This window comes from Diabrotica virgifera, chromosome 4, assembly GCF_917563875.1.
Source record: "Diabrotica virgifera virgifera chromosome 4, PGI_DIABVI_V3a".
In the NCBI taxonomy this organism is placed as follows: domain Eukaryota; kingdom Metazoa; phylum Arthropoda; class Insecta; order Coleoptera; family Chrysomelidae; genus Diabrotica; species Diabrotica virgifera.
Window position 1 is genome coordinate 67,097,182 of NC_065446.1, and position 15,641 is coordinate 67,112,822.

The 15,641-nt window shown below is 33.2% G+C and overlaps 3 protein-coding genes across 3 annotated transcripts; all 3 read right to left on the bottom strand.

Annotated features, from left to right (window-relative positions):
• Positions 1 to 750: 750 nt before the first annotated feature.
• Positions 751 to 1,167, bottom strand: LOC126883581 (SCAN domain-containing protein 3-like). The gene has a single exon (XM_050649231.1). It carries the CDS (start codon positions 1,165 to 1,167, stop codon positions 751 to 753), a length of 417 nt encoding a protein of 138 aa, XP_050505188.1.
• Positions 1,168 to 1,387: 220 nt separating this feature from the next.
• Positions 1,388 to 1,858, bottom strand: LOC126883582 (general transcription factor II-I repeat domain-containing protein 2B-like). Its single transcript, XM_050649232.1, has one exon. The coding sequence runs from the start codon at positions 1,856 to 1,858 to the stop codon at positions 1,388 to 1,390; it is 471 nt and encodes a 156-aa protein (XP_050505189.1).
• A 3,763-nt stretch (positions 1,859 to 5,621) lies between these two features.
• On the bottom strand, positions 5,622 to 15,411 carry LOC114324808 (DNA-directed RNA polymerase II subunit RPB3). The gene is made up of 4 exons (XM_028272676.2): positions 15,194 to 15,411; positions 14,963 to 15,134; positions 10,025 to 10,412; positions 5,622 to 5,958 (listed from the first exon to the last, which is right to left on the bottom strand). Exons 1-4 carry the CDS (start codon positions 15,277 to 15,279, stop codon positions 5,774 to 5,776), a joined length of 831 nt encoding a protein of 276 aa, XP_028128477.1. The 5' UTR covers positions 15,280 to 15,411; the 3' UTR covers positions 5,622 to 5,773.
• Positions 15,412 to 15,641: the final 230 nt, after the last annotated feature.

Genomic DNA, 15,641 nt, shown 5'->3' on the forward strand with positions numbered 1-15,641 from the left:
CTACCTGTTTGGAGCTCTCAAAGGCATTCAACAGGTCAAACTGATACATTAAAAGGTTGGTCACGGTGGATCTACCTTGAGAAAATCCATGCTGCTCGTCATTTAATATTTTGCGACAGTGCCAGGATAGATGGGTGGAAAATAATTTATCAAAAAGCTTAGGAATAGCTGATAGTATGCTAATCCCTCGATAGTTACGAACGTCACTCTTAATGCCTTTTTTATGGATAGGTGTAAGAAAGCTGAATTTCCAAAAGTCGGGAAAAATACCAGTGGAAATGGATAAGTTAAACACATGCAGCAAGTGTTGGCTCAACGTACAAACACATTTCTTCAGCAGCACAGAGGGAATACCATCTGGGCCATGTGAATACCTACTCTGCAAACTATTTATACCATCAAAGACCTCTGTTAAAGAAAATTGCACTGTATTAAGATTCAAACTATAATTAAAGTTATAGTCAGGAATCTCCCCATCATTGTTTTTATATGATAAAGCAAAATGTTTTGAGAATAAATTTACAATTTCTTGACCACTGTCGGCAGTCTCATGATCAAGAAACATACTATTAGGATATGCACTTGATCTCCGTAAATTATTCACATGTTTATAGAACAGACTAGGGTTAACGGACAATTCTGTATTTATTCTCATTATGTAGTTGTTGTGTATATAATAGTAGTTAATAATAACAACAAAAAAGTAACGCACTATCATAAACATAAACATTGAAAAATAAAAAAGCACGTTCAATGAGAAGGCTGACACTCAGACTCGTCGATAATTTTTTTAATGTTTGCAGTATAATTTGATGCAGCCATTCGAATACAATTATCCAAATGTTCATCTGTAAGTCGATTGCGATATTTGTTCTTAATAAACTTCATATTGGAAAAAGAAGATTCACACAAATAGGTTGAACTGAATAATGCTTTCACTTTCAAGGCAACACGGCATAGAACTGAATATTTGTCTTTACTTACAATAGGCCAGATACATTCAGTACTTGAGACTAACGATTTTAAGGCTAAATCATTTTGAAACTCAATGACTTCCATTTTTGTTGCAGCGATGTCTTCGCCAAAGTTCTGCATAGCACAAGCTGCAAACTGTTGGATATCAATTTCCATAAAGGGTGAAACAACAAACTGCGCTACTAAAGCCATTTCATTGAAATCCTTAAAACGATTTTTGAAGTTACTCTTCAGGGTAGAAATTATTTCTACATGATATTTGTTGTCATAGGGTTCTAATGGATTTTGAGATATTTTTTCTGAAAGAATAGGAAAATGCTTGGAATCGCTGTTAATTAGGTTTTTGTTCCCAAAACTCCAGCTTTTTGATAAATGCTTTTATATCAGAAATCATTTCCGCTAGTTCTTTGTCTCACCCCTGAAGCTGCAAATTAAGTTCGTTTAATTTCTCTGTAATGTCTACGAGAAAACCAAAATCTCTAAGCCAGATTGAATTTTCTAGTTCCGGAGTCGGTTCATCGCGTTGTTTGAAAAATTGAACTATGCCAGATAGGACATCATTAAAACGTTTCAGCACCCGTCCTCTACTTAACCATCGGACTTCAGAGTGAAGGAGTAGGTCCCCGTATTGACAGTCAACTTCATCGGCCAAGGTTCTGAATAATCTTCTTTGTAACGCTTGAGCTCTAATCTTGTTCACAATTTTTACCACCAGTTTCATAACGTTGTTTAGTTTCAGGAAATTTCCACATAATGCTTGCTGATGGATAATGCAGTGGTAACAGAGAAATTGCGGGAAAGTTTCATCTTTACGACATAACGCCACCAGACCGTTATCACAACCCACCATAGCTGGAGCGCCATCGGTTGTCAAGCCTACCATTTTCGATATTGGAATTTTCTCGGAAGAAATAATATTTTTTAAATGAGAAAACAACTCCTGTCCAGTGTGTGTCCTTTCAGTGGAATGAACTTCAAAAGATCTTCTTTAATCGTAAAATCACTAAAAACCATCCTGACGAACACGGCCATCTGGGCAGTGTCAACGACATCTGTTGATTCATCCAGTTGAAGTGAAAAATAAACACAGTTATCTAATTCAGTTCTTAACTGTAAAAAAATATCATTGCTCATTACTTCTACACGTCTCATCACTGTATTAGCAGAAAGTTGCATAGATTTTATAGCTGAAACTATCTCGTCTTTATTTCTAAAGTTGGCAAATAACGAATCAGCAGCTTCTAAAAACGCCTGTTTTATCATTTCCCCGTCTTCATAAGGTTTCTTTTTTTGTGCAATTATCTGGGACACACGGTACGATGCTTCAGTTGCAGCCTTATTTTGTGGACTGTTCTTAAAAATATTGATTGTTGTCCAATTAACTGTTTCAGTTTCTCCTTTCTGGCGGCAGAATGTAGTGGGAATGATTTTTCAAAATTAGAATGTACAGTTTTATGATGTCTCTCAATATTTCCTTTTTTAGCAACGGAGACCGAAGTATTACATAACAAACACACATTTTTATCTTTAACTTCTGTAAAAAAGTATTGTTCTTCCCATTCCGAATGAAAGTGGTATGTCTTTACCTTCTTACAACTGCTTGCCATAATATTATTTTTGTTGTTCTCTACTAACCCAGCCGCTGGACGTTGGTTACGCGTTCAGTTTTAAACTAAGCGCAATGTCGCCGCGCCGTGCGCATTTATCCCGTTCAAAGCAATCCAGATCGTTCTCTAACACTAACGTGCTGGTCCGGCAGGTCGGTTCTATAAATAGCCGATTCTAGCTTGATGGCGTCAGCGACAGATCACTCACCGCAACGTTGCCGCTGTTTATGTTTAATATTATGACAATTAGATTTTTTGTGGAATTTTCGGAAGCTTCTCTGATTTTTGCAGTTTGTATTTTTTAAATTAAAATCGTTGTGAGAGCTACCAGAATTGCCTCCGCGAGCTACCGGTAGCTCGCGATCGACAGGTTGGCGACCACTGCACTATTCCATAATTAGGCACCAACGACTGTCCATATTTGAATTTGTGCATTAGTTCAAACTAGTATCAACATTTTTCAAGTCGTAATGTTTTAATTACAGAAGGTCATAAAATATCAAAATAAAGGTATTATTGATATACGCAATAGCATAACAAGCCTGTATTCATGCAAAATACTCGTTACCTTTGAAATTTTCCGCGAGACGATAAAACAAAACGCGCCTGTCAGACACGTATCGTTCGCGCATCTGACACAGAGGTGTGAATAAGATAATAAAGAGAGCGACTGAAATAGAGGATGGTCTTGTAGTGCGCTTCCAACTTATATTTTCGGAGAAATCAAGGAATTCCATATTAGGGCACTATTCCATATTTGGTTACTTTCCTCTAAGGTAATAATCTGGGAAAATGAGAATAAAACAAGGAAAATTATGTATCAGCTATTTTCTTGCTGATCTTAAGATTTCATATATTAGTAATATAGCTATGCAAAGTCCTCAGAAAGTGTGCTATTTGGTTTATAAACAAATTAGCGTTCCGAAATCTTTTTTCAATTATTGCTCTGTAACTCAGAAGATTTTAACGTTAAACCAAAAACACTCACATAAAAATTCACTGAAATTTAATTCTGCACATAGATATTTTTTTCCGATTTCCTTCGGCGGAAATTTTAATCGAAAAATTTGGGTTTTCCAAACAAAATCTTTAATTTTCAACTAAAATTTTAGGGAAGTAATTATTTATCAATAATTAAATAACTTGGTGACATAAATCTTTTTTGTTATGAGTGTCTTGAAGATATGAAAATTTGTATGTACAAAAAAGACTGGCATAAAAAGGTAATGGTTCAAACATTGAAATCCTGTTGTTTATAACTCTGTCGCAAATGCCGGTCAAATTTGACCGGTTATACCTGGAACTACTCCTCGCAATTCAATTTTTTTTCTTCGAAAAGGGCACAGAAGCCGTGCCCTTTTCAACAGCGTTAACTTAATTTAATTTAATCTAATATTTTCTGAGGGTTCTATTTGTTTATAAGCCAAAAAATTGTTTCTTTATAACATTCCTGAGACCGCTCAAATAGTCCAATTTCAATTCTGTAAAGTATGTTGAATAGGTATAGTGCTTTTTTATACGAAAATCATAGTTATTCTGGTGTATCATAATTTTTCTGGTTATTATTTCGACCGAAATTTTTTAATTAACATTTTAATTATTGCTAAACTATTGGTTAGATTGTTAGATTGTCGCCGGCCTCCTGATATATAATCTACTATAAAAAATCTTTCATGTCATCAATTTATTTAATTATTGATAATTACTTCCCTAAAATTTTAATTGAGAATTGCAGATTTTTTTGGGAAAACTCGGATTTTCTGAGTAAAATTTTTGTTGAAGGAAATTGGAAAAAATAACTTTGTGCAGAACTAAATTACGGTGAATTTTTATTTGAGTGTTTTTGGTTTAAAGAAAAAATCTTAGGAGTTACACAGCACTAATTAAAAAAAGAAGATTTAGGAGTGCTAATTTGTTTATAAATAAAATAACACAATTTCTGCGCACTTGTCATACCCCATATTACTAATGTAATCTTAAGATTCGAATTTAGCAATAAAATAGCTGGTAAATACCTTTTCCCAAAAATGGCATTTTTCGATAATTTTCCCAGACTATCAACAAATGTTGCGGTGGTTGCGTAGCCAATAAATCCAATAAACCGGAGCGTCAACCCAAATTTTGAGCAGTGTCAAAATGATAACGTTAATATCCCCAGTTGTAACTAATATCGAAATGAATAAGAATCGCTATAAATTGCGATCATCACGACGGAGTCGAAATTATATTGCGACCTCGAAATGAATTAGAATCAGGCCCCTGGTCGAAGTTTTAGGGTAAAGTTCTTACATTTAAACCGCTGATTTAATGTCCAATTTACACGAGTCCCCGACACCACACGAGAGCACTCTTACAGTTTAAATGTCACTAATTATTACATGAACCAAAGATGTTTTCTTTAGTATTAATAAACTTGATTAATAATAAGCGTTTACAAAACGTGTAGCTTTTAAACTATAAGCTACAACACAAGTTGATGCGAGAGTTTTGCATCCAAACTCTAAACTAACAAATGCGACAACCCGACTGGTCAGTTACTAAATTAATACTGACTACTTAAAATTATAATTGCAATGCCTAGCCAAGCCCAAGGGGTTAGCAGGGAACAACTTCGAAATTTCTATAAGTAGTTAAAAACATCTTTTGAATGCTTTATACCTGGGATTTCTTGGGAATTTGCTCGGGAAAGTTAATCAGTAGGTTTTATGAAACTAGAAATTGTTTGCTACCAGTGGCATAGCAACACAGTCGCCTTAAGTGTCACATTAATAAAATCAAACTGACAGAAAATGCAGATTTTGTCAGGCTGAACGAGATAGCAGAAAATTTTCTGTGTAACTGCTCAGAGTTGGACACCATAAGGCTCAATACATTTGAGCATTATCACCTCGAATCTTATGGCTATGTAGAAGTATCACCAAAGGCCATAAGAGACTTTGTTAAAAATGCTCTGCTGAAATGGCAACTTTAACCTAGGGATGAGCCACAATAGACCTCTTAGGTCCAGTGGAAGGGTGGTTAAGATTGAGTTTGTAGAGATTGGATTCAAAATTTTATTTCTAGTCTATTTGAACAAGATCTTTAGTCAACATGTCAAAAATTGTTCCTATAGTGTAAAACTTACTTATCTATTATAAAAAAAATGTATAACTGTGGTTGAATGAACTCTACCTATGATTGTAATTAACTTCTTAAATTGGAATGGCCAAAACATCAGGTGTTAGTTCGTGGCTGAGTTGTGTTTGCAAATTTGACAGTTTTTCTTTTAACATAGCTACACCCATGATGACAATATTTTCTGGTTTCAACAATCCAGCAGCCTCCACATTGTAGAAGAATTTATTAGGTTTTAATTCCCAGTTATATGGAGCTTCATCTAAAATTTAAATTGTCATTAGAATAATTTGCATAAATACATTATGAGAAAACCAGGATTGCATTAAAAGCTATGTGGGAATAATGCTTTGGCCAATAAAACATTGTTATCACGTTATCAGATTATAACTAGTTAGTTTCTGATGAAATACGTCTCAAAATTATTTAGCAACATGTATCTAGGTTTACATAAAAAATAAAGGTTTGTGCGGGGTACTTTTTGAATTTACGGTTGGTTTTGTTTGTGCCAAAATATGGACATTCGTTTTGTGTAAGTGTTTTATTTATTACTTTTTGCACTAGGGTCCTCGTTTTTATTTTCAAAAGATTTTCTACAAACTTTAATAAGGAACTTGTAAGTGTTTTCATAATATTTCATCTTTTGGTTTTTTCGTAATTAGGTCAAAAACAAGGGTGTTCCCAAATGGAACCACTAGGCGGTTTGCTGGATATGTTGTTTTCACTATTCTTTTTTTACTTTTTTGATTTTTAGAGGAAATTCTTTGAAAGATCTTGATATAGCTTTTGAGGAAAACAAAAGTAATAACGATGTTTTTGCCATTTACATAGAATCTCCAGATACTAACATTTTGACAGATGAAGATTCGGCAGATGAAGATATTGCGGGTTTTACTGATAATCAAAATCGTAACCAGCTGTGTTCAGGCGCGGAAATTTTATTTTCGAATGATACTAGAATCGAAGGCACTGCTGAAGACACGATCATAGAAGAAACCACTTAGATCCACCCCGTACTAGCAGAGCAATTCCATCTGCGCCAACTGATGGAGGTCTAATTATGTTAACGCGACAGAAACATGCAGATTTGTGAAGAAAGGGATGTGGTTCCTACCTACAGTGTATGATTTTCCAGAGTTTACTCAAAGTATGAGTATTTGAGTATACTTAAAGTATGCTGGTTCAAGCCCTTCATAACTTTTTAGATTACATCAACTAGACTGGTTAAAAGGTTTTCAAGAAAGGAGAAAAAAAACATTGTAGTTCAGAGGACAAAATATTGTTTCAAAATACAATAATAATATGGGTGACACAGATTTGATGGATGGCGAATTATCTTGCTATTGAATTGGAATCCGTTCAAAAAAATGGAATTGGCCTATTTTTACATAGCTAGTGGATGCATGGAGATTGTATTGAAATCTGGCCATAACATTAGCCAATTGGTATTTACACGGGATATTATCCAAGTGTATCTATTAAGATATAAAATCCCACCAAAAGCACCAGGATGAGTGCCTGCAGCTGCAAGAATTGACTCTCGAATTGGAGATATTTGGTACGAGGGATTAAATCATTTTGTGGTTTCTGTACCAGAAAACAAAAGAAGAAGATGCGCATGGGGTGGATTTTTAAGCCGAGGGAGAACAATGTGCTGCAAATATGATGAGAAGGTTCTTTGTATTGACTGTTTTTGCATTTTTCTTACCAAATAACACTCTTAACGAACATCTATTGGGTTCACGCCTAGTGGTCTCATATGGGAACAGTTTTTTTCTCAATAATTATTTCATTTACAAAAAAAATTCTTCTTACGTTTTGTACAGAATACTGTTACATTTAATGATTTTTAATTAATTTTGTTGACAACAAAAAATTTTTTTTCCCAGCGTTAATGGGTTAACTAGAAACTTTAACATGTTAAACCCTGGCATGAATTTTTTTTGTGAGGTCTGTGGACCGGAAATTAATTTTAATACCCCTAAGTGACACACCTGTAAAGTCATGTGGTCCGCCAAGATCACAGCACTATGCCTGTGTCATGTGGGCTTAACTGCCGTGCTTAGCTTAAAAGTGGTATCTCCAATTTTGTGCCAAATGGAGTTATGATGTTATACATATAAACCTTTACATTCTACATCATTTTTCTTAAAAAAGTTGTAAAAGCTTATAAAAATAAAAATATATTGTTAAAAAAATTGCGGTATGTACAAAAAAACAGCGCAGTAATAGTCTTAAACGTGGTATCTACTATTCCTTAGCTAGTAAGTGGTATGTTCTCAAAATTCTGTAGGTACATACCACTTTTAAGACAAGTAATTCACCGGCTTATGAATGCGCGCCTAAAAATACAATGTTTGTTTTCACTTGATTTAAATCAAAGCAACAAATGTGTTAGTGTTTCATTCTACCTAATAAATTTGCTTATTATAATTTTGTTTTTACCTAGAAGTGGGACAGTTTAGGTAAGTGTCGTTCTGGGGAAAAAGTACAACTTTGCAAACAATTTTTTATATCGACATTGGGATATACTAAAAATAATGATCAAATACTACAAGACTGCTTTTCTAGAAACTCAGAGAAAATTATCTGTCACAGTATTAGTAAACAAGGTAAGCATACCAAGACTCCCAAAATTGATAGAAATGTGATGAGAGCTCATGTTGAAAAGTTTAATCCTGCTGTATCTCATTATCGCCGCGAACACGCCCCAAATAAACGATACCTACCGAGTGATTTTAACTATCCAGCTTTTGTATTCAGATTTCAAAGAAAAACACCCCAATTTTATTTGTTCTTACGAAATATATTGGGCGGTAGTAAGTAAAGAAATGAATATTTCATTTACAAAACTTGGCCATGAAGAGTGTGAAGCCTGTGAAACGTTTTTGATACATAATCCGGAACATACAAAAGAAAATCCTTGTGTAGACTGCGAAGTTTGTTTATTGTGGCAAAACCATATCTTCAAGGCAAATGAAGCTCGTTCAGCCTACCAGCTAGACAAAGAGTATTTAAATGACAAAACTGTGTACCTACCTATTTTTCGGGAGATCTTCAAAAAGTTATCATGCTCCCCAGATTGGATATGTTTAAAAAGGCGATAGTTTTGTTCCGATTGGCACAGAGCAGAAAAAAGTTATACCAATTGCCCTACTTTGGCATGAAGGCCTCGCAGGAAGGCAAAAAGGAGACTTGGTGGCCATGTATTACGATTTCTTTTTAGAAATGAGAGATTATGAACATGTTGTGTTATAGGTAGACAACTGTTCGTCACAAAATAAAAATTGGAGGTTATTTACTTTCTTAACTTATATTTTTAACTCACCAGAGTTCTCTGCTAACGAGATTGTTATTAAATACTTTGAACCTGGGCATAAGTTTATGTCTGCGGACAATTTTCATCATCAAGTAGACGCTTCTATAAAAAAAATCCAACTATATGATTTTAAAGATTTTGTTGATGTTGTCCAAAAAGCTAATTCCAGCAAAGTAAAAGTTATTACACCTGAAAATTTTTATGAGTGGGCTGATCATTCTTCAATTTATAAATTAAAGAAACAACAACCGCGTATTTATCTAAAAGATATTCTGCAAATTCGCGCAATAAGAGGAAAAAAAAAACTAAGTTGAAGAACTTAAGCTAATTTTTTTTTGAAAAATGAGAACTTGAAAAATGGAGGGCTTTTTACCAAAAAGAATAAACCATTATGAGGTATCACTGAAGAAAGAGAGGCCAATATTATTAAAATCGTATCTTCCTTAAAGCCAGCAAATAGGCTTACATTTTGGGACCATTTGCAAGTTAATAACAGAAGAATTAAAAATATCCGTTGTGGTTATTTGCAAAATAATTATTTAATTTTATTTTCAAATTTATTTCTTTAGTATACGAACGTTACCTACATGTTTTTTTCTCTTTAATGAACATGAATAAACAATTTATATGTACTCGTTTACATTTTTTTCTCCTCCTGCTTTATATCTATAAATATAACAATTATGATTTTTCTTAAAAGTGGTATCTTCACTGGCAGTACGTTACCACTGTTAATAATATAAATAATTCTTGACTTGAAAGTGGTATCTACCATTTTTTAAATAAAAACCAAAGATAATTACTTTTTTTTATTCAGTAAGTTTAAATCTACCTATTACTAAATAAAATGCATCATAGTATCACACAATATAAATTTACATGGGGTCGGAATGTGCTTACAACTTTAAACCCCTTTTTCTCAGTTTCATAATTCTGGCAGATACTACTTTTAAGCATAGCACAGCAGTTAAGGTGTTAATCAAACAAGCCTAAAAATATTTATACTTACACTGATCATCTTCTAATTCGCTGTATTCACTTTTAGGCCATTCGTCTGGTTTAGGAAATAATGTATGTCTCATAGCGTTATCAGGATCATATTCAAAGGCAACACCACATGTAGGATTCCATTTGGCATGCTCTTTTCCAAAGCCTTTTTTGGCATACGCTTTAACTTTAAGCTCTTGACCCTTTCGCAGTTTAATAATAAGAATTTCATCTGTTTCACCATACTCTGAGGATTCATCATCACGATGTTTGGAAGTAGCTGGTATGACTCGTGGATCACTAGATTTAAAATCGGCAGTTGTTACATGTCGAGTTTGATCATCTGTACATTTTACATCTAAAGTAAATTCAACACTGCATTCTTGACAAAAATCGAGACATACGCAGTCCTTAAAAGTAAAATTATAATTTTAATTATAATTAAAACGTTGAAAACTAGATTAAAAATGACAATGTTATAGAATAGAAATATGCTTCATTGTTAATGAAAATTTTACAATTTTTTGGATGAAGCTTACAAAGAGTCAGAGAAAAAAAAACAATAACAAATACAATTTACTGAAATTATATAAATCATCAATATTATAAAATATAAGATAATGAAATGAAACAAAAACAATCTATTGCAAAATTGAAATAAAATCAATGAACTGTCAATACGGATGGAATAGGCACAAAGACAACTAATGCAGCCACGATACAAGAGAGAGGTCCTAGAGAGAGACAGACAAGGTGGTGGAAACTTTGACAGGCCGTGTAATTTGAGTTGCCTATATCAACTTAAAACAGGGAAATGGACCTCATATTTTTTTAACTGGGCTGATGGGGCAGTATTTCCAAATTTAAATACTTTCTTGTATTTAAATACGTCAGAACTCTCTTCTTCATTTAAAGAAGTACTGGTTTTAATCTGTCTTTTTGTCATTGTCATTAAGTGATACACAATAAAATGACATATATATCATGGCGCAGTTCTAAAACCTACAAAATAGAATATGCCAAAAGCAAAGACTAAAACCAGTACTTCTTTTAATGAAAAAGAGAGTTCTGACGTATTTAAATACAAATGAAGGGATTTAATGCGGTCAGAATGAGAGCAATAGCCAGGGAAAGAGGGAAGATAATCGCCACCTTTCGTAAACAAACAAATTCATAGTAGTAGACGGTAGTTGAAGGTTGTAGTAATAAATATTTTACATCAAAAGACATGAGAGACTATTTGTAGAGGATTGAAATCTATATTAAAAACAGCTGTCAAAATTGTTCTATAAACATATTCCAAAATTTTGTAAAAAATGTTATTCAGTTTTTAAATTAACATGCCACAGTTAAGTTAGGCCACACACATTGCAACAACGCTTTTTTCGAATTTAATTCTTTATTATAAAGCTTTTTTAAAGAAGTGGCACACGAAAGTTAAAAATATTGAACACAGAGAAATGGAAAAAGAAAAAGCAGTTGTGTATTACGACAAACATGCTAAAAAGTTCGAGTTAATTAAAATAGGTAGGTACTATAAAGTAACGATTCAAGATAAGAGAAATCAACTATTGAATAGAATAGGTGAAATAGGAGACAACAAAAAACAAGTACATTATAAAAACGCGAAGTTATAGACTTTTAAGAACCAGAAGATTTGAACCAGAAGAACCTACATAACATTATTGAAAAAAAAAGTAACAATAACATAATCAAGGACTTCTTCACTTTATATAAAACACTAATTTAGCATTTAAACAGTTTTAAAACTATTTAACTCCCAAATACTTTAGGAAAGTAGGTATTTGTTTTGATAAATACAAATAACAATTCTGAAAAGTATTTAAACACCAAGTATGGCACTGTGTACTCTATTTATCCCCTAAATACAAAAAAGTGGTTAAATTTTGAAATATGTACTGCCAATCAGCATTAGGCCTTAGCCAAGTTAAAATATAAGTTAAAATATTCAACGAACTGTAAATACTGATTCAATCGGGTCCATTTATATAGGCAACTCAAATTACACGGCCTGTCAAATTCTCCAACACCTTGTCTGTCTCTCTCTAGGACCTCTCTCTTGTATGTTGGTGTCAATCTTGCTTCACTATTTGAATGGGACATGGCCATTCCATCCGTATTGACAGTTCATTGAATAAAATACAAATTGCATAATCAACCTTTAACAAATAAGTTTAAGCTGCTGCATATGACACCCAAATATAGATAAAAATACTACTTGTACATAAGGGTACTGTAATTTCTTATGCCCGTATTTATAGTCGAGTCTCAAGACCTCATCGGGTCTCGAGACCAACCATGAATAAAATTTGTGTGTAAACTAAATACAACTTTGGTCTACAAGGTAATACAAGGTTGGTCTCAAGACTCTACGAGGTCTTGAATAACTCTTGAATAAACTCTACCTACTGAATAATATGGCCTTTCAGATAGATAGGCTTTTGTCATTTTACTGAACTTGGGGAAAGATGTTGCAGATTCAAGTTGTAAAGGGATATGGTTGTATAGTTTTTTTTGCAGAATATAATACAGTAAAACCTCGATAGAAAGGACTTCTATTTAACGGACTTCTGATATAACGGACACAAAAAAAAGATCAAGTGTAAAAAAATTTTGAATGCAAAAAAATAAAGAATCGAATTCTGGAAGAAAAATCAGCAAGGACGGGATCTCTGCACTGCTTTGTGCTAAAGACGATGGATCGCATGGATTGACTGCTATAAATGCTGTTTCATATTATAGCTCTAATAAGGCATGGTTGACCACGGGTATTTTCAAAAATTAGTTTTTTTAAAGAATTTTTACCTGCAGTGAGAAATTTTTAAGAGAAGAAACTGGAAATACCTCCCAAAGAGGTGAAATGTTTATAGATTTTAGACAACACCCCTGCTTATCTCCCTGAAAATATTCGGCATTCAGAAGATGGCACCTTTAATTGTATGTTTTTGCCAAAAATTACATCGCTTATTGCGATGGATCAGTGAATAATAATTTTGGAAATCAAACGAGCATATTGCAGAAGTTTTTAGATGAAATAGAAAAGTAAAAAAGTAGCAAACAAAACTTGATTCTTTTTTAACTTGCAGATTTGTACATTGTATCTAAATAGAGTAGGTACATATTTTCAAAAAAAAAATTTAATTGATTTTAAATTTATTTTTATATAACAGACTTTCGGCTTTAACGGACATACTGTCCCCCCAATTGGTCCGTTATATCGAGGTTTTACTGTATAGATTTCTTTACTAACTCAGTTGATAGGATCGTTAAATAGACAACAAAGATTGAAATTCTGGTGAAGTAGTCATGATGAGGTCTTGCTGGAAAGACATGTAGGTGTTTACACATTAAGCAAACAGATTGTAAAATATATAAATAGGGAATTGTTAAAATTCTGTGATCTTTGAAGTAGCTTCTGGAATGTGTTGCTTTTCTGAGGCCAAACAGATATCTTATTGCTCTTTTTTGTAATTTAAAAATAATATCGGATTGGGCAGCTGTACCAGAACCCCAAAAAGGAAGACCATATCGCAGATGAGACTCGATCAAAGAAAAATATCTGGACCTCGGAAGTAAACTACACTATGTTGACATGGTGTTTTTTTGAATAAGTTTCTTTAATCCACTTATTTTATTAGTTGGATTATACAAATTGGTTATACATTATCATTAAAATATCGACGGCCTAATTAACAAACCATGTAACTCCAAAAAAATCGAATTTTGGATTTTAATGTTATTACAATGATCTATGGTAGCTCTACATTGCTGCCTGAACAATAAACTCCAAAAAAATTTAACTAATTCTAGAAATCATAAAAACAAAACACGTATCTTTTTTGGTGGGAAATTTGTTAATGCAAACCTGATAACTCTGGCTGTGGCAGCCTGTTTCCATAGTGTAGCATGTGCGTTGTGTAGTGCTTGGCTGATTCATTGAGCCTGTGTACATGTATGTTTCCAGTTCATCCAGTGACTCTCAAATTTGATGGTAAGTTACTTTAATGTTCTAACCTTAGCTTATTCTCGCCTGTTTAAGCTCAAATATATTAGCAAATCGATAAATTCCAAGGGCATTATAGGTACTTGGTTTGCTTACAAATTAAAATGTTTGGTTAGTTTCCTATTCAGCAGAGTTACGGGTTTTGTTACTTACCAACGTACTGTTAAAGTACCACGTATCTGTTAAAGTAAAACAACGTAACTCCGTAACTAAATGTGGAAAAACTCCTAACTCCAATAAAGAATTGTATTAGGTATATTTATACAAAGAAACGATTCTACTGATATTAGAATTATATTTATATTGGTGTTTTTAAAAATATAAAGTCAGTAAGTCCTACTTTTTCAAGTTTATTTAGTTTTTTGTTGCTCCTGTAAAAACAGGATAATGTGAGTTACGTGGTTTGTTAATTAGGCCGTCAATATAGTCATATTATCTTTGAACTAATTATGGGATATATCAGATGTTTATTAACTTCCTAAGTGCTCTAAACTTTGTTGCAAACACACGCTAAACACAGCTGCTAGAAATGACAGTGATAGTGTAGTTTACCTCCGACGTCCACATATGTTAAATTGATTTCCTTTGAAACGGATCTTATTGCATAGCAAGCTGAGACTAGTTTCTTACTTAACAAATCGATAAGAAGGGACCATTTAAGGTTCCTGTCTAAAAAAATAACAAGGAATTTTACAGAATCAATGGTACTGATCTGGCTGTTGTTAAGAAGCAAGGGTTGAAGAGCTGCTTTATAGGAAAATGCCATTGGTTTATGTACGTTAAAAGAGAGTAAATTAGAGTCGGACCAGGTTTTTATTGTAAGTATATCAGCAGTTATAGTTGCATGAAGGGTTGCAATATTTGAGTTGCTCCAAGTGATAGTGGTGTCATCAGCAAAAAAAAACTAGATTAGAATCGACGTTTTTATTAGCTTACCCTAGGATATTGTAATCTTTGTACAACTTCATCGGAAACTAATGGTATCAATCCAATTCGGTGTGCTAAAAATTCATCACTGAGAACAGTTGAGTTAGCTTCTAATTTTACCCAGTCTATAGCTAGAGTAGGAGTTTCTGCAATAAGGACGCGGCGAATGCTATTCGCAACACTAAAACAAGATGTTAGAATGTTATTAAACAAATTGTTTATTATTTTAGGTTATGTTACCTTAAATCAGTGTCTTCTATATAAAATTTGCAATTATCATCTGTTAAATCTGTTATATGAACTGATGGCTGATTTGCATATGGCATATTAAACCCTTAAACAAATAACTTCTATTTAATGTTAGTTATTTAAAAAAACAACTTTCCAAGAAAACTTCTCTAATCCGGTTTTCAATTTCAACTGTCACTGTCAACAGTGTCAACGTCAACTGTCTAGTAAATTTAGTATTCGCTCCGAGCGTTAACAAAGTGTCAAAGCAAAATCGACCGACCTGCTCATGGTGGCGGTTTTTTGAAATTTTATAAGGACGCTTTGTGTATGTTTAAATGAGACATTTAAAAAAATGCCGTGTCACGCTAGTGATATTATGTATTAATATAAACAGAAAATAAAAACGCATTATAAATTCTTCACTTTCCAATATTGATTATCAGTTTGATTTTGTATG